At 35.4% G+C, this 19,729-nt stretch overlaps 1 protein-coding gene across 5 annotated transcripts in view; it reads left to right on the top strand.

The window, feature by feature from the left end:
• Positions 1–14,983: 14,983 nt before the first annotated feature.
• LOC135224646 (ERI1 exoribonuclease 3-like) overlaps positions 14,984–19,729 on the top strand; it is a 12,013-nt gene continuing 7,267 nt past the window's right edge. Inside the window, exons 1-3 of one of the 5 annotated variants that reach the window (XM_064263860.1) lie at positions 14,984–15,082; positions 17,178–17,321; positions 18,040–18,174. In XM_064263860.1, coding sequence (XP_064119930.1) covers positions 17,232–17,321; positions 18,040–18,174 — 225 coding nt within the window. In that variant the 5' untranslated portion in view covers positions 14,984–15,082; positions 17,178–17,231. Of the gene's footprint in view, positions 15,083–15,118; positions 15,266–15,315; positions 15,453–17,177; positions 17,322–18,039; positions 18,175–19,729 lie in introns of those variants that run through there. The other 4 variants (XM_064263858.1, XM_064263861.1, XM_064263859.1 and 1 more) reach the window with 4 other exon arrangements.

Raw genomic sequence — 19,729 nt, 5'->3', positions numbered from 1 at the left:
GATCTTGGGATCGTGCCTAGTGTTCCTATGATTATGGGTACAATTTCCACTGGCATATCCCATATCCTTCTTATTTCTATTTTCTGATCTTGATACTTATCCATTTTTTCCCTCTCTTTCTCTTCAACTCTGGTGTCCCATGTTAGAAATCAGAAAGGATTGATATTTGTGTCCGACTGTGGGGAATAGCCATTCGGTCGTTAGCTTCACTCGAAGCTTTCTATTTTTCTTAATAAGTTAAAAGTAAATAACTTAATGCTACTTAGTATAGTAACTATTAGCGTTAATGATAAGTAAAAATGAATAATAAAATTAAACTTATGAATAAATTACTTAAACTAGTAATTGCCTGATAGGTTTTAAGTTCGCGCGTGCGTAATATATGTACCTGTCAAAGGTAAGAAGTAAATTACCTCGGAGGTTACCACAGCCACGACGAACAGTTACAGTAAGAGTTTACTCATTAGCAAGGCCGGCATCTACATTGTAATAGGAAATTAACCCTGAACAAAACTGAACGTTCTAACTACCAAGACAACGACAATTTTGGAATACGTCAGCGTCAACATTTGTGATAAGTGCTTTACATTATTATGTATCTTTGGCCATGTCTAGGGAAAAAGGTAATGTACGGTAATGTCCACAAAGTTTTTTATTAGTGGATCTATTCTTTAATGTAAGTTGATTTGGTTGTTAAATAATTGTTTTGTTTAGTAAATATAAGTAAGATTGAAATTAAATAAATTCCAATACCCATGGTATTGCGACATCAATGAGTGATACTTTCTTCTTGACTTTGTCAATCAACGTCACGTCTGGTTTATTTGCACGTATCACCCTATCTGTTCTGATACCATAGTCCCAGAGGATCTATGCCTGATCGTTTTCTATCACTCCCTCAGGTTGGTGCTCGTACCACTATTACTGCAAGGTAGCTGGTGTTTCTTGCACAGGCTCCAGTGGAGGGCTTTTGCCACTGAATCAAGCCTCTTTTTGTACTGGTTCTGTGCAAGTGCCGGGCATTCGCTTGCTATGTGGTTTATGGTTTCATTTTTCGTATTGCACTTCCTACATATGGGAGAGATGTTATTTCCGTCTATCGTTCTTTGAACATATCTGGTTCTTAGGGCCAGACCTTGTGCCGCTGTTATCATTCCTTCAGTTTCCTTCTTTAGCTCTCCCCTCTGTAGTCATTGCCATGTGTCATCGCTGGCTAGTTCTTTAGTCTGTCTCATGTATTGTCCGTGCATTGGTTTGTTGTGCCAGTCCTCTGTTCTGTCTGTCATTCTCCTGCCTCTGTATATTTCTGGGTCTTCGTCTACTTTTATTAGTCCTTCTTCCCAGTCGTCTTCACGAGGAATGTGACTTTATTTAAAGTGCCAAATTACAAAAGGAAAATTATATTTTGTCAGTGTTTTGTATAAGGGCAAACTAGTGTTTTTAAATATCCTATAAGAAAAAAACAGCACATTCCGACACTGGAGTGTAGCTATGGTTGATAAAATGTATTTGGATAATAAAATTATTGTTTTATTTTATCCTGAAGTTTGAAGAATGAAAAGTAAGATAAAGATTTTTTTATTAAGTAACTGTAATAAATAACGTACTACTATACAGGGGCTGTTTTTAGTCTACGTGAAAGAATTTCAGTTCTTCAGTATCTATCAATTCATTATGGTTAGCTGGTTTTAATGTGACCTATCCTTAAACACAGCAGACCTTAAAGGCTTATTGCTGTGATAATTTCCCTATTTAAAGTGCGCCTTCAAATCGACGGGCTAAATTTTAATATATTACAATTATCTTTCAACACAAAATACCACTGGTTACTGCAGTACCTATTTGACAAAGCTTTATTTGGTATCAGTTCAGTTCCTCCAGGCTCAGTTTCCCTTCAGGTCTTGAGGTGTTAGGTCACATGCGAAAAACATGAGATTTCGTGTATTCAAATCCTTGCTTGTGATACCGTCTAAATGCTGTGCTGCAAATGGTGGAAGTAATGACACAAGTTAAAATTTTTAGTTGCCCTTGATGGCAAACCGGCGTAGAAAACTTGTTCAATGTCAACACAAGGGACGATTTTACTACTGTTATAAATACGTGGGTGAGTTCAAAATATAAACGAATTAGTAAAACACACACACACACACACTATTGTTGTAGAAAAGGATAATAGACATGAATTAAAGTAAACATTTCGAAATAGCATAGAATAAAGTTAAACTTAAAAAATGAGTAAATTAAACAAGGGAAGAAAGCTTTTACCTCACATAAATAGTGTTGAGTGCCCGCAACTGTGTTTGTGGAGTTAGTGCTTAGGAACCAGGAACACACACTCCTCTCTATATGCATACACATATAGGCTATTATATAGATAATATATGTAATTCGTATATAGAAAGAGTAAGCCAGTATATGTAATTATCTGAAACCAATAACAAATACCATTTCGGGTAGTTGCTGCGGCAATTCACTCAATAATATGAAGTGAAGTAGTTTGAATTAGAACCTGGGACTTGAGTCAGCTATTTATATTAAATGGACCTTGAAGCTGTAGTAACAACTAAATCAAAGAGGCAGGACACTTGCCTAGGCTTATACTAAATTGACTGTAGTACTATCAAATTGAAATATATATATATATTAGGGCTTGTGCCTTGTATGATAAGGCGCCCTATGAGGTAATGTTAGACTTGCGATAATCTATACGCTAAGTCGGTTGGTATTGCACTTCCATCTTCAATGGAGTGTCTGGGGTTTTGTAGATCACTTACGAAGTCGGTATTATCTTTACGACGATGTGTTAAACTCATGGTTCGGTGAGGAGGTTCTTGTAGAAAACACTAAGTATAAAAAATTATATATTCTTCTGAAGTTTTACATGGTGAAGATCAGGTATGATTGTATAAGTCTTCTAATAACGATAGCTTGATCGCTTCTGCCAATGATGATGGCTAATCCTATTCCTCTACATGATAAAGCTTAGGTAAAGAGGTACAGGTCTTCTAATGACGATAGCTAACTCTCTTCTGCCTGTCTACCATCTCTGTTACAAGTTATGAAGGAACAGACAGTAGTTCGAACATATGAACATACAATCCAAATGACATAGTTTCATACGAACACACAATCAAAATGAGACACGCTACAGATCACGTAGGCGGCAGTTGTCTCAAGCAGGGAGCTTGGACTAATGTTTATAAACAATTGAATGACTACAGGTGACGGCATGTTATCTTAGCCTACTTTTATTGTATACGTCATCTTTAGCGTCTCTAGTCTGATCACATTCCTGCAAGCAATCTGGTTGACCTCTTTAGTTTTAGACTTTTATATATATGGACTAACATTCCATATTTTTATTATGTAAACACTTACATCTGCTCGGTCAGCTACCAAAACCAACTACTGAATATTACTCAAACTTGACTTGCATTTGACTTATAGGAGTGTGATACAGACACTATGTGAATATATATATATAAGTAAATAAAAATTCATGGTGTACATGAATTGATTCAAGTAATAAAATATAAAACAATGATATTGGTAAATAATAGTGATCACATGATATATATAATGATACAGTTTTTCACTTCATCTCATTAAGATACATATGCTACAGAAAATACTAATGTACTCTGATAATTGCATAGAATGAAGATTAACATGATAAAAATCATATTTTAACTGATAAAAAATTTCATATATGAATTGATAAAGTTATTAATGTTTATGCTGATTGATTCGTTGATTTTTATGCTAAATGTTATATATCTGATTCATTAATCAATATACTAACTCATATATAACTGCAGATATTGGTAAGAAAAAAGGTAACAGATTGATTATAGGCTACCTGATTTGTTTATACATATGTATATGGATTCATATAATTATGATTAATATATGTGCACTTTAAATAGATTCCTATTGCGTACACGCAAAGATATATTTCGATTCCGTTATTTATGATCATTTATATATAGATTCCTAGTGCGTACACGCAAAAAATATATTTCGATTCTGTTATTTATGATCATTTATAGATATAGGATACATGACCGAGGTTATACTACTTCACATTTAACTAGCTTTCGAACAACTTTTCGTCCATTACACAGTTCCAGACAACCACCTATAGCCAATGAAACGGCCTTTTTCAATGGTTAAAACAAGGGGAAAATTTGCCTGGGCGGGTCCAACGTTCTATTTTGCGCTCATACTTATTCTCTGCATCCTAAGCTACACGATTACGTTCGCGATGAATAAAAAAAACATCCCCAGCACGAGTCCTTCGCCAGCAAAGTAGAGTTGAATATCCTTCGGGTCGTAATTGTCGGAAGTATGTCCCATTCGTAGTCGATTCCGACAGCCGCCGGAGCATTCCGCATTAAAACGAGATTAACGACGAGATACGGTGTCGGTCGAGATTAACGACGAGATACGGTGTCGGTCGAAGAAGTCCATGAAATTCCTTTCACATTGTAGGCGGTTGTTACTTGACTGTAGTCGTCCGCTGCGACGAACGATTTTTTTGAAGTTGCGATGTGAAACTCTCGTACTGCAGGATACTGTAACCAGGTTCCATTAATCAGCCTGCAAGTGAAATTATACTTGTCACAAGGGCAAAGTAAATTCAGACGACATCCAAATACAGGGGAGGGAAGAGAGCTATTTAGACCAGACTTAACCCACATGAATTCGCTGATATTTTGGAATTCAAAAGAGTCCGCTGTACAAACTTTTTTATCCATGGCATTAACAATGAGTGAACCTATCCAGGTCTATGATGACTGTAAAAATATCCATAATTATAAAAAATAAACAGATATCAATACAAATCCCAAACCAAAGAAAATTCGATATTACTGGTAGTAAATTACTAGACAAAGAAGTGGAAAACGGAGCTATTTGCAAGATTGCCAGGCAACATAAGGGTCAAAGAGAAGATTAATCATGATTCTGTATTTCTCTATGCTAACTGAAATTAAGTTGTGATCAAATCCGATCCTATCTGCCCTAACAAAAGTTTCATATTCAATTTTCTCGCGCGCATCCTCTGAGGTTAATTTTTAAAAACTTTATTAATAGGTAGGAGATGCAACGAAAAAAACCCACTATGTAACTAATTTCTAAATAAACTTTGGGTTTTCCAAGAAAATGTGACATTTTCCCATGAATGTTTTACTTGAATTGTAATAGGCTAATGTTGCAAGTAAATATTTCATATTCATATCGTGATACTTCCAAATGTCTATGAGGTTCAGAAAAAATTAATTCATTTTGATGTTATAGAAATTCTATTTCCTTATTTTGTATATTAATTTTAAAATGATTGCAAGTTGCATTGCGCATACCGATAGACACTTGTACCTAACGTCTGCCTTGCCCATGAGAAGTTCGGGCTAAGCATTCCTTTCTCCAGCAAACCTGCTGCAAGCAGAGACGACACACAGATGAAGCCTGTGTAAGCAGATTATTGAGGTTAAAAGGAACAAATGCTGATACGGCAATGATGACGTCGTCACTTGGCAGGAGATTGCTCTCAGCCAGCTAAGAGTTATGTTACTTGCTATAATAAATACGACTTTAGGATAAATTTTTGTTTTTAATACTCGACCCACATGAGAAGAATGTCTGAAAAAAAAACAGTACCAAAATTGAACAATATATTAGTTTCATGTTGGAAAACTGCATAATTGTAATTATGTTAAATTAAATATTCCTTTATTCAAACTATATGAAAAAGGTTTCCATACAAATTCTATATATATTTTAGCCCTGTATAAGATTCATATAGGATTATTTCATAGATAACATTTTCACTTCTAGACTTCCTGACTTTAAAATCTCTTTTATTTTATTTTATTTATTTTATTTATTATTAGTTTATTTATTTATTTATTTATTTAATTTTTTTTTTCATTGACTACGAATATAAATCACGGGACAGACAATATGTCAGTAGATTTTGGATATGTGTTTGAACTTTTAGCTATTTGTCATTACTAAAGCGTTAAGTTAGAGTTCAAATCTTTACGCATATCTATTTGGATATTTAATTACTATGGTTACGTTTTGCTTATTGATTTTATCGTGATTCCTTTTTTATTATAATTTGTAACCCTTCCGACTTCTTACGGAGTGTATTATATTGACTCCACTTGTATCCATATTTATCTTATTTTTTTTTTTTATATTTATTTGATAAATTAATGGTTGGCTTGAATATGTGGAAAAGTGTTCTAGCGGCGTACCGTATAAGGCTACTTGCGGCATCAATTCTATAAATACAAGATATAAATGATAAAGGTATTTAAAACCGCGAGAACCGCTATAATCCAGTTCGGTATATCACGAGTTGTAACTCGTAAGACATTGACACTTCCTATTTAATATCCGTTATTCTACCCAACCGATTGACTCTGGGTGATAAAATATATTATTGGTTTTTCTTAATGGAAAGGAATTCACACAACGTGTTAAGGAGATTATTATTGATTTACACCACCCGAGTCAGATTATCATGTGTTTGAATTCCATGTTTACTGATTTAGCACTCATAAATATTCCTAACGCACTCAATTGCGGTGTTTGTTTTCAGTGCTATTCATTCTATATAACGTGTCAAGGAACTATTGACACTAAGAAGTGTTATTCCCTCTGTCAGACTCGTAATTCTGTTAATAATTCTGCGTATATTCTTTCAAGGATTGATTTGGCACAGGATAGGCCCTTAAACTGACAGGTGTCTTAGTGTATCCCTTGTTTTCATGACACGTGTTACAATTAGTTATGTGCTTTTTATATTTGTAAGCATTGTAGGCCAGTAAAATAGTGATTTGGCTTTCTGTGACATAGTAGAGAACCCTGGATGACGGAATGCAACCAGTTTATGACGATTGGTATGAAAGAGATTATTACTACTACCTGGTCGTTAGTCATCTGCTGTGTTCTTCGGGTTTTCCTCGTCACGGACCTACATATAATATTACATTTGATTACATTATTCTGATACACATACTTTAAATATACTTTTGCTTAAGGGTTTCTGCTCGAAGTGTTTATTGTTTTAGCCTAGCCACTGACCCTGTTTCCATTTCGAAGTGTTTATTGTTTGGTGTTTATTGCTGCTGACTCTGTTTCCGTTCGAAGTGTTTATTGTTTGTTAGTCTGTTGACTCTTGCTTTGTTCAGTTTGTAACAGTTCTGCGCTCCAACCCAGATATTCAATGCTCGCGATCTCTTGGGTTAAGGAATTTTCTTGTTTAGATACGGTTTTAACAATAGGTACGGATGTTTCTATATCTTTTAGTATAATTAATGGTTTTATGCAGTATGGTGCGGGATTGCGGGATAATGCGTCAGCTATGATAATTGCTTTCCCAGGTAGATATCTTATCTTGGCTCCAAAGACCTGAATGATCATTTGTCACCGAGTTCCTTTTGGACTGTGATTAAAGCCTTTGAAAAACTCGGTAAAGGACTCATGTTCAGTAAGGACTTTATCAGGATAGCCATAGATTATGAACTTAAAATGTACTAGTGTTAAAGATACCTAGCCCTTCCTTGCCTATTACTGCATATTTACTTTCAGAGGGCTTTAGTTTACGTGAATAAAAAGCTATAGGGAAGAACTGTTTATCATATTACTGAAGTAGTATCCCTCTTACCCCTTGGTCTGAGGCGTCTGTTGCAATAAAAAAAAATTCCTTATTTAAATCAGGGATTTTTAAGTTAGGTGAGCTGCATTATTCCGTTTTTAAGATATCGAACGCCTGTCGATGCTTTTTAGACCATAATCAATCTACGCTCTTCTTCGTAAGATCTGTTAAAGGAGCTGTCATGATTGAAGAGTTACATATTTGCATACGATTGTAATACCCACTACAGCGCAAAAGTGCTGTATCCCCCTTTTACGTTAATAAGTACCGGAAAGTTATGAATAGCCGACACCTTACCATGGACTACTTTTAAGACCTTGACCAGACACATAAAACCTAGATAAACATGTTCGGTTTTTAAAAACTCACATTTAGATATTTTACTCTGAGATTATTTGTCTTTGTCTCTGTAGCACTAGCTCTACTTTATGTGAATGTACTTCTAAGGTATTAGAAAAGATTACAAGATCATCCATATAGGCATGTAGGTTATCCCCTAAAAGTCTCCAAACACTATATTGTAATTGGGGCGCAACGTAAGCCGGAGGCATACGTAGAAATTGATAATGTCCCCTGGGTGTGCTGAAAACGGTGTATAAGGTACAATCACTTAGGTAATGGTATCTGGTAAAAGCATTTAAGTAAGTCCAAGTTGGTGAAAAAAAAAAATTTATTCTAACCTAACAGAGATAAGATGTCGTCGGTACATCGCACTGGAAACTATCGGAAGTCGTTTCCTTGTTTAAGCGACAGTAATCTGCGCAGATACGCCAAGTCCGATCTTTGAGGGAAAAATTATATGGGCTTATTTGATTTCCTAATGGCTCCTATTACTAACATTTTTCAACTTCGTCATTTATCTCTATTTTAAAATTTCATTGAGATCTATACGAAGGTACGTAAATAGCTTTATGTTTGTCCTTAGACCGTGTTTGTTTTCAATGACATCCGTTTTTCTCCCAGAGATCACTCGCTAGTGGATAAACTTCCTGGTATTCAGGTAGAAGATAAAAAAAAAATTCTGCTGAATCACCTCTGCTTGAATGACTTTACGGATATTACTTTAGATAGATTATCAGAGAGATTCATCCACGACTGGTTGGGCGTGATTAAAAATTAGCAACAATAAAAAATGCGATATTTATAACTTCCGTATCCACGATATGTATACTTTTAGGGCTTTGTTCGCGGAAATCGTTATATTTCAGAGTGTCGGGAAGGATTAAAATTTCATTCCCCAGCAAAGTCTTTTTACACGCACTAAGACATTCGAGGGTGCATGCTTCTCGAGATTTTGCGTGCAAACTAACGACTGCGGTTGTGGGAGAATTCTGTTGGGTCATTTGAACAATGTTACGGATTTATGAGACAATGTATAGTTCCTTTATATAAGTTATTATTTGTTTAACTGTCTCATTTTTTTGTTCAAACGGATTTCAATATGTTTGAAGGTTTATAGGATTTTCCTTTGATAAACACGCCTTATTTTGCAGGATGTAAGATAATATTTTGTATACCCCTAGATGAATCTTACAATTACACTAGATACAGATCAATGTTTTTTATAACTATAGAGGTATCTGTAAACGCTCGCTTATCCGGACTTCTCATTAGGGAAGTTCGAACAACAGACGGTGAGTCCGTAAATACTGGTAATTAATTGTACTAAAGGAATAAATAAGATATTCTAATTTTTACGGCGCGTACAGTCGGGCTTAATCCACCACTACTCATAATAACTTATGTATTAAAAAAAAAAACGAAAACCTGCTCTGATTACTTTATACGGTCGTGTGATGCATAGGGAAATTCCTTTTTAATTTTAAAAAGGTATTTGGGATGTATGATCCAACATCGCTTTTCCCCACTCTGCTAGAGTCGCTTATTGTGTGGAATTTGCTTTGCTTTGAAAACGTCGGCAGTTTTGACTGACCTTGACCGCTTGACTAGTGACACAGTCACCGAGTTTGCTTGTTTGATTCTGAAACGGGCTACTGTTTCTATTTCTTTTTGTAATAATTAGGATCCTTCTCTTTATTACCATCGGCAACATATTGTGTGTTTTTAGCATTATGTTGCTGGTTACGTATAAAGCAATGAATGACGAACTATTAGGAACTGAGCGATTACTAATAAGACAAGTTATCACTACTGCATTCCATATTAACTGTTTGTACTTCATTCTTTGCTAAAATTTGAAATAGTGAGGGATCCTGGTCAGCGCATTTAGCCTGATGAAAGTTTTTTTACAGACATGTTATTCTTTGCAATCCAGCCATATTTTTAAAGTTGAGTTGAGTCATTGAGGTTCGATATTTTATATAACTCAAAAAACTCAAGGCTAAACTGCGATCGGGACTTGCAAAGGAGCATTTATTGTCATGACCCGAAATAGTGTTACCTCTAATTTATCTAGATTTGTACGGGTGTTCCACTTGTTTTTGTGTGTTTTCTAATCACTACGGTGCTTAACGACCCTATCCATGCATCTGTATAAATACAGACGTCCACTGCGTAAACGCATATTCACTGTTTAATATGATTTGTTACGTAAGGGATTAATAATCACCCAAAATGATAAAATTAACATAGTATATGATTATGATATTTCAGTAAGAACTTCTGGAAACAGACACTCAAAGATAAAAACTCGCAGTAGCGAAATCTCAATGATGTAGATAATTTCTGTAAAAAGTAAGATTAAAAAATGTCTCGTAACTTCAGCCACAGGAATAACGAAATTCGACCTGTAAAGGAAACACTCAAAGTTACTCCAAATGAATAAAAAATTGTACTTAGCTTGCTTTTGTGGGAAGTCACGGTGTTCCGATAACGACACACGGCCTTGGTCCTCCTTCTCTATTTAGCGGATGACCTGGTTTGGCTTCAGTTTCCCCGTGCGCGTTGTTTCGATGATTCGAGCCCTTGAAAGATCCGATGCTGCAGACGCGTTCGGTTTGTTTCTTGCAGTGCCGGAAACGCTCACTAACGATGTTTTCTTGAATGATTCTAATGAGAGACGAAGCTTGCGTTGTCGTAGGAAAAAGACACGTCGGTTTTGTTTCTTGAAGTTATTCACTAAACAATGATACTAAGTTGCTTGAAGAATCTGTTGCTTTCGTCGTCGTTGAAGAGTTTCTTATTGTTTTCTGAAGTCGCTCACTAACGATGATACTATGTTGCTTGAAGAATCTGCTGCTTCCGTCGTCGTTGACTTCTTATGATACATGATTTATTATTCTGGTTTTTCTTCGTAGGACGTTGTAGAGTTCTTCTGGTACGCTGGCCACCAATATTAGGGCTTGTGCCTTGTATGATAAGGCGCCTATGAGGTAATGTTAGACTTGCGATAATCTATACGCTAAGTCGGTTGGTATTGCACTTCCATCTTCAATGGAGTGTCTGGGGTTTTGTAGATCACTTACGAAGTCGGTATTATCTTTATGACGATGTGTTAAACTCATGGTTCGGTGAGGAGGTTCTTGTAGAAAACACTAAGTATAAAAAATTATATATTCTTCTGAAGTTTTGTTACAGGGTGGTGATCAGGTATGATTGTATAAGTCTTCTAATAACGATAGCTTGATCGCTTCTGCCAATGATGATGGCTAATCCTATTCCTCTACATGATAAAGCTTAGGTAAAGAGGTACAGGTCTTCTAATGACGATAGCTAACTCTCTTCTGCCTGTCTACCATCTCTGTTACAAGTTATGAAGGAACAGACAGTAGTTCGAACATATGAACATACAATCCAAATGACATAGTTTCATACGAACACACAATCAAAATGAGACACGCTACAGATCACGTAGGCGGCAGTTGTCTCAAGCAGGGGAGCTTGGACTAATGTTTATAAACAATTGAATGACTACAGGTGACGGCATGTTATCTTAGCCTACTTTTATTGTATACGTCATCTTTAGCGTCTCTAGTCTGATCACATTCCTGCAAGCAATCTGGTTGACCTCTTTAGTTTTAGACTTTTATATATATGGACTAAACATTCCATATTTTTATTATGTAAACACTTACATATATATATATATATATATATATATATATATATCATATATATATATATATATATATATATATGATTGGTTACACAACGGTCTACAAATAGCGCTGCATGATCTAACAATGAAATACAATAGGCTTGTACAGTAAGTTCCAAAACTGAAGCGACAATTTTCAGAGGATTTCGTTCGAAATTCTCTAACTGGCAACTACAACTCTTAGCTGAAATTTTTTTTCTACAGTGAAAGCTCTATCAAGCAAAATAAAGCTAACATATGATGCACAAATATCAAATCTATGATATTTATAACAATCATAAGAAAAAATTACTGTAATAGTTATTATTTTAAAGTATAGTAATTACTTCAAACTATAGAAACGAAACAATTTGAAATTCTCGTTCAACACAGGATTACCAACGTTATCAATGTATATTTCGAGCAATGTGGAAACAAACATTTAATATCATAGTGTATTATCAATTATATTAGCGAAGATGCATAAAACCATGCAAGTATCAATAGAATGTAAAAGGAAAATCTCCACGACATTAAACATAATCAACCATGAATGCACCTAGATTCAATAGAGAAGTTGGGTGTGGTTGGTAGTTCTGATTTTATCTTCTAGGTTCGAGCATAAAATACCATCTTCAAGAAAGGCTCTAACTGCCGCTGCTACCTTCAGGTGACTAGGCCTAGTTCCGGGCATAGCAAGGCTTACAATGCAGGGCCACTGTCTGTTATTTAGGGAAAAGTAGAACCATTAGGACCGACACCAGGACCTGTCCTTGCACCTAGGAAACAGACTCGCTAAATAAAAAATAAGACAGACGGTCGCAAGCAACCAGAACACCCTAAAATCACCACATGGTCGAGTAGGGAGACAATAGACCTCAACAACCCCGCCTCACCCTCTACCTCTACCTATACCCACAAACCTAACTCCACCTTTTTCACTTCAACCTTTTACCTCAAATCTTCTAATCATTCCAACCATGAAATTTAAGACTGAATGTCCTTAAGTGGGCGTATCATAAGGGAGTGATATCACCCAAATTCATATTTCCACGGGCAACCAGTAATCAGTTCGATCCACTCAAGCATTATTGTATAACATAAATTTAGGATTTTTTTTGCGGATATATTATATATATATATATATATAGTATATATATATATATATATAATATATATATATTATATATATATATATAGAAGCAACCCTGAGCATGACCAATAGGCCTAGTGCTCGATTCTTAAAACAGGCTTCTGTTATTCCTGACTAGATAAAAGGGTCCTAGAGAGAGAGAGAGAGAGAGAGAGAGAGAGAGAGAGAGAGAGAGAGAGAGAGAGAGAGAGAGGAGAGCATAACATGAGATACTCGAATTAAAATAATTCACACTCCGGATCGTATGAACAAAAATAGTCTCACTTATGCATAAAAAAAAGGGTGGAAACCTACGAAAATAATTGTTTGATGCGACCCTGAACGCAATTCCACAAGCAAAGATTTGCACAATTGAGGAATTAGATGAAATTATTAACTAACAAACTGGAAAATATATTTCCTTGATTCTTGAATAGGCCTAACCACGTAGCCAATGCTAAACGCGCATATAACTTGGATTTTTTTTTTTTTTTTACACCAACTTGTGTCTTATTTATATTTTATTTAATCAGATACTAAACTTCTTTGTGCTTTATCAAAATAAATCATAATAATGTTCGATATAACGCTATAAAAGTAGAAAGTTAATTTGCAAAGCATATTAGGCTAATGCTTATGCGCTCGGTTCCTGCTGCCACTCATTGGTGAACACTTGATATCACACATTGAGAGCCACAGATGTTTCTATGGGGAAATTTGTTTTTTTTTAAATAAATAATTGTTGAACAAACATTGATCATTCACTGGGGAAATACTTTCTGTGCTTCTACAGTTAATCACTGATACGTATTGTTAGATAAAGAGGATGACAATAATTGGAGTAAAATATACTAATTAGCAACCCCACGAGTTTCTAAAGAAATACGATAATTCTGAAATTTGTCGCTTCACTTCTGGAACTTACTACATAGTTTATTCGTACTCTGATTCCATTAACTGACAGGCAAACCTGATCGTGAATACCGGGCCTTATTTGGGGTCGTTCAGGGGGCGAGGCTCCCCGACCAGATCAGGGTACAGAGCCTAAAGTTAGGTTAGGAAGATAAGGTCTGATTAGTCAAGATGCGGCATTATGCGTCCTCTCCCTCATTTCACGTAGCGTCTAATCTTATTTATCATTTTAATCTGCAAACATTGTGAACCGCATTTCCATCTTAATAAGAGAAAGTGATGCTCATCTGTTACTACTGATTAAAATTCGGGAATGAAAGTTTACACAAAATTAGAACGTCCATACCGATATGAAAACGCTGCGGAGACTTGACTATAATAGTGAAGTGTCCCCTAGTAATTGGCAAATCCCGCAGTATAAAAGAAAATGGTAATTTATCGAGGCCGGACTGAACTTATTTTAGGCGGCTAATCACGAACATTAATGCATTTGTGATTTTTATCTTCGATTCATTTACTTTCCTATGTTCTGGTCGTTTCAAACTCCTCTCCGTAAGAAAGATTCTTTGTAGATCTAGGGTACTTATCAAATGCGGCTTACACTATGGCAGTTGCGGTTTTTCTATGCAGTTTTACCTACTGAACAAGAATTTTAAGTAATATTTATTCGGACGACTGTAATTAACCCCCAGGGGCCAGTACTAAACACGACGAAATACATTGGATGCCCCAATCCCTAGTGGATGTCGTATCAGCGGTTACGTTCCTTGCAGTCCGTGCGGAATGCTGTGGAAATACCAGATTCTTAATCTATTATGGAGTGATCTGACTGATGCAACAAATTATATATCTAAAATCACATTGTAGTACTGCTGCATTGGCAACATTCAGATTGCCCATTTAGTATGTACCCTGTCTAAAGCCTAAAATCTTCTAGTTTTCTTGAAATTAAGCCATTACATTGATTGGATTATATGTACAAATACAACCCAGCTGCCAACACATGATCATAAATTCAATTTCCATTACCATTGGGTCATCATGCAAGTTACATCACTGAGGTATCAATTTACAATTCAGGAAAAAGGGTGTTCTACTTTCATCAGCAGATCTGCTGAAGGGGGGAAAATTGAAAAAGGAAAGGAGAGAATTAATAAAAAAATGCGGCTTTACAGAGAAATTAAAAACTTAAAATGAAAAAGGGGAAAAGAACAAGTAAGTGAGCCGTTTCAAAGATGTTCCCCACCAACTACTACTAATGACACTACTGCACACATGACACACCCTCTTACGTCACGTGCTGTACGTTACGTGTGAAGTTGTGAATCGTGTAAATGTAATTTACATTAACGTACTATTTTTTGGTTTATGTTACTTCCCAGCTTTAATCGAATAATTTAAACCGAAAATCAGACAGACTTAGAATGGCATTGCGTCAGGTGTTGTAGTACCTAGCCTACCTACCTAGCTCGACGGAGACTACGACTTGATATGAACGTCGTAAGCGACAGTATTCTAGGTAGTCTGAAATACTAGGTATCATTAAGAAGTTGGAATTACGACGTCAGTACTTTACAATCTAGTGGGAGTGAATGAGAGAGAGTCTAGGGTTAGCACCATTACTACTTTAAAGATAGCTAAATCGTAAGGGCTGACCAGCGGGCACAACCCGCACAGGTGGTAGTAGGCTTTAATATCTTACCTAGGTAGGTAGTATTTGTTTTTAAAATGTTTATTTTACCCATTTTGCCATTTCACGAGGAAAATCTTTTGGTAGATCTATCTAACTAGTATTCCGCTGCGACCTAGACTATGGCAGTTGACGTTTTTCTGTACAGTTTTACCTCCAGAACAAGAATTTAAAGTAATACTAATTTTTCTAATTAACCTGTAATTTACCTTTGAACTATCCTACGATAAGGGGGACCCGATGGGCATGCGAATACTTATAAAAGGTCTATTTTAACTGAGGAAAATGTTTTAAAGTCTATTTTACCCAGTTGAGGAAAATGTTTTAAGAAGTATTTTAATTAAAGAAAATGTTTTAAAAAGTATTTTAGTTGAAGAAAATGTTTGAAGTATTTTAATTAAGGAAAATATTTTAAAATATCTATTTTAATTGGAGAGTGTTTTAAGAAATATTTTAATTAAGAAAAGTTTTTTAAAAAGTCTATTTTAATTGATGAAAATGTTTTAAAATGTCGATTTTAATTGAGGAATATGCTTAAAAATCTCTAAATTTTAATTGAGGAAAATACCTATTTCAAAATGTCTAGTTTAATTGAGGAAAAAAAAGTATTTTAATTGGGGAAAATTTGTTAATTGGGGAAAATGTTATAAAAAGTCTATTTTAATTGGGGGAAAATGTTCTAAAAGGTCTATTTTAAGGGAGGTCTGGTTAAAACTGAAGACTACTACCGCAGCCTGGCCCCCCCCCCCCCCCCAAAGTTGATGACCATAATAGTTATCAACCCGAGCCTGGTTTTTTGTGTATGTGTATGCCTTTTGTTTGTGTTTATCATTGGTATTATGATAGGAATTATCAAGATAAATAAAGGTGGATGTAAAATAACTGTCAGGCCAGACACAAGGTGTGGTAGACGAAGCTTCGCAAATTTCTGCGTAACTTTAAGATCTGTATTATAGGCTACTTGCAAATCATTTAATGTATATATTTTTTTTCACAGCATTCCTCATATTCAACACAAAATACGTACATAACTAAATATTTTGCAATGTATGTATAGCCGACAATAGCTTATGTCAAGCAAGATCTAATTAGTTCCATCCTTTCAATGAATTTAGGTAGGTTACTATCCATCAGTGAAGCATTTATGTATTAGGCTATGTCAATGCCAAGCTAGTTAGTTTAAGCTAGAATTAACCTTACGCTTACTTGAGGATGTTAGCCAATGTAGCCTATTTTATAATTGAATACTGTAGCCTAACTCTGAGGTCGGTAACCTCTAAACCCACCTGGACAGTTAGTTTATGTCGTTGAATGATCTTTACTTTACATTTGATATCATGGTCATCCTCTGCTTCCTCCAAAATGTTGCTGACCCCTGGCCTAGCCTATACGTACTCAAATTGTAGAAGTTAGGTTAGATTGTACTAGGCCAGTAGACAGCCTTTTAAACATTTCTGGAGACCTTGATAGCAAAGGTAACATTTATGAATTCATGCTATTTTCAAGTCAAGCTGGAAGAGAAGATTGGCAGCAACAAACAGAACTTTAATTTTGATACTCACATCAACAGCTGCCCTTTCTCTTTGCATGTTTGGATACAAGCAGTTTTCTAGTAGATATGTTTAAAATAGTATACTCCTACATCTAGCTTAATAAACCAAAAACCAAAATATACTGTTCTGAATAATGTATGGTGTTGTAGGATGAATATTATATTAATAAGTCTTATTTTTATTTTCAGATATTTGGTATAGGTTCAAAAAAAGTAGGTAGCTACCTTGACATCAAAGGAAAAATGGGGCAGAGAAAACCTCAAAGTTATGATTATTTCATTGTCTTAGACTTTGAGGCCACCTGTCAAAAGAACATACAACTGGTGCCACAGGTGTGTTGGTGCACGTAATATTTTATAATCATGTTATTGCTTTTACATCTCCATGGTGTGTTATGAGTACAGATAATTATTTACCCTTAAATTTAAACAGTATACTAGCTCATAGTCTTGTAAGACATTAGATCATTTAGCTGTGTTTTGTCATTCTCATATATCTTTGCTTACCCTGTCACTATAAAGCTCTCACACTCTCATTCTTGATATTTTTTAGGCTTTTAAGAAGTAACACAACTGAGCTGTTTTTACTTGGTATTTTGTGTGTAGTTTTACAGTACGTACTTTATCTGTTTGTATGGTGATGCATAACTAAACCTGACTGCTATTATATATTTCTTTAGTAGTTTTTGGTGGCATCTCTATCACTTTTGTTTCAGCCAATGATTTCCAGGATTTATTTTTTCTCTCCACATATTATTGACACAGCATCTGCCATCCATATGCCTTTACTTCATAATACTGCAAAGTTTTGAATTCCTTCCACATAGTCTTACCAGACTTTTTTATGGAAATGGAAACAGGTGAATCTATACTAATAAAGTAATATCATTCAGTCCTTGTCTCATATTACACTGGATAATGAAGCTTGATATTGTGATGCACCAGTTGATAATAAAAAATGATATGTATGTTTTCACTGTTCCAAGTATAGTAATATTTGCAATGCATTTAAGAAGGGGGAGAAGTAACTTTTTAAATTTGTTCTTTGCAGGAAATCATTGAATTCCCAGCCCTGAAGGTCAATTCCACAACATACGAAGTTGAGACTAAATTTCACCAATTTGTAAAACCTGTTGTGCATCCACAACTAACCGACTTTTGCAAAGAGTTGACGACTATTACACAGGTAGGAAACTACTGGTTGCACCATGACAATCCATTACCATAGTAAGAAACACTGCTTTTGTAAAACTAGAATTTAAGCAGATTTTTCAGGTGTTTATGTGGGATCATTTTACATCCACAAAAAAATAAGTACAAACTCAAATTTTGTGCAGTATGATTTTGATCATAATGCATAAAAGAATTTGATGTAAAAAGGAGTCATATAGTCCAGTAGAAATTGACATGGACCCAGATATTTTGTATAACAGTGATTATTTTTTTACTAAAGACTTAATTCTGATGCCAATAAGGTGTAAAAAAAATCCAACCAAAATAAACCTTGGGGAAATGTGTTTCCTAGGCCAAAATCGGAAATGCTCGTCCTTGTCAGGATAATAAGGAATTCCCAGCACTGTATAATGATATTATTCAGTGACTATCAATTTCTGAGAACAAATAACTAACAAAATAATACAGACATGTGAAGGACTATGTATTGGGTTAAAAAACATCTTGGAACACCATAATAAAGATAAATGCAAAATGAAGGCCATCAGCGTAGTAAAAATTATATACATACACGTCTTTCTTTTCATGATGATAATGAAGTGTTTATCCTTTTTGTGAAACAAGAACAGCACAAATATAGTATTTGGTACACCATTAAGCACAAACATCATAAAAGGGAATCATTTCTGTGAAGCTATGATTATGATAATAAGCAAATAAACACTATGAGACAGAGTTCAGTGTGCGGTAAAAAACAAGCTCAATTGAGATCTCATATATCTATTGTTTCTCAGTCACACCAGTAATTGAACTTGCAACATGCATCAAAGTTTTCAACAGAACATCATGAATTGGTAGTGATATTGCTGCCTTACAGCAGAAATGTATACTTTGATTAAAGAGTTCAAAGTTCAAGGGGAAAATACTATTGTCATGTTTCATGACCTGAAACTTTTGAGTTCTGTGGCAGAAGTGTCTGCCAAATGGCTATGAATGAAAGTATGAGATTAAGTGCCTAACATTGTCATCAGTATCTTGGAAGCACTCAAGAATTTGGGTCTGTTTTCACACTGTGCACTACATTTGCAATGAATGATGCATGGCATGCCTTTTTGGGCACAGCTGCAGGAAATGCATTGGTGCTTTTGCATGAACAGTGAATATCCTGTTGGAGATGGTGGTGCAGGCTCTATATTAGTGACAATTGGTACAAATGACGTATTTTCAATGTTGAAGCCATATTCCTCCTTTGCAGTACGTACTGTGCTCAGGTGCTTCCGTGTGCTCACTTGGTGATGCACCCTTCAAGAGTGAAAGTGGCAGGTTCTACCTGTGTGTGGCATGCGCTCCACTGAGACATACTTGGAAGAAATAACATTCAGGTAGCGCATCATGTTCAAAGTCACATTTTTTTCCCATGCACCACCATACAAAGACACTACAGGCTTCTCTCCCACATTGCCAATGGTTTCCTTATCAGCTGATATGTCACAGCCAGACATAATATGCACAAATAACAAGCTTTTGCACAACTCCTTTCCCAAAGACTGATTAACTGTTGTATGTTG

This window comes from Macrobrachium nipponense, chromosome 12, assembly GCF_015104395.2.
Source record: "Macrobrachium nipponense isolate FS-2020 chromosome 12, ASM1510439v2, whole genome shotgun sequence".
Lineage (NCBI taxonomy): Eukaryota > Metazoa > Arthropoda > Malacostraca > Decapoda > Palaemonidae > Macrobrachium > Macrobrachium nipponense.
Note: the sequence above shows the minus strand (reverse complement) of the source record. Positions and strands in the feature narration are given on the sequence as shown.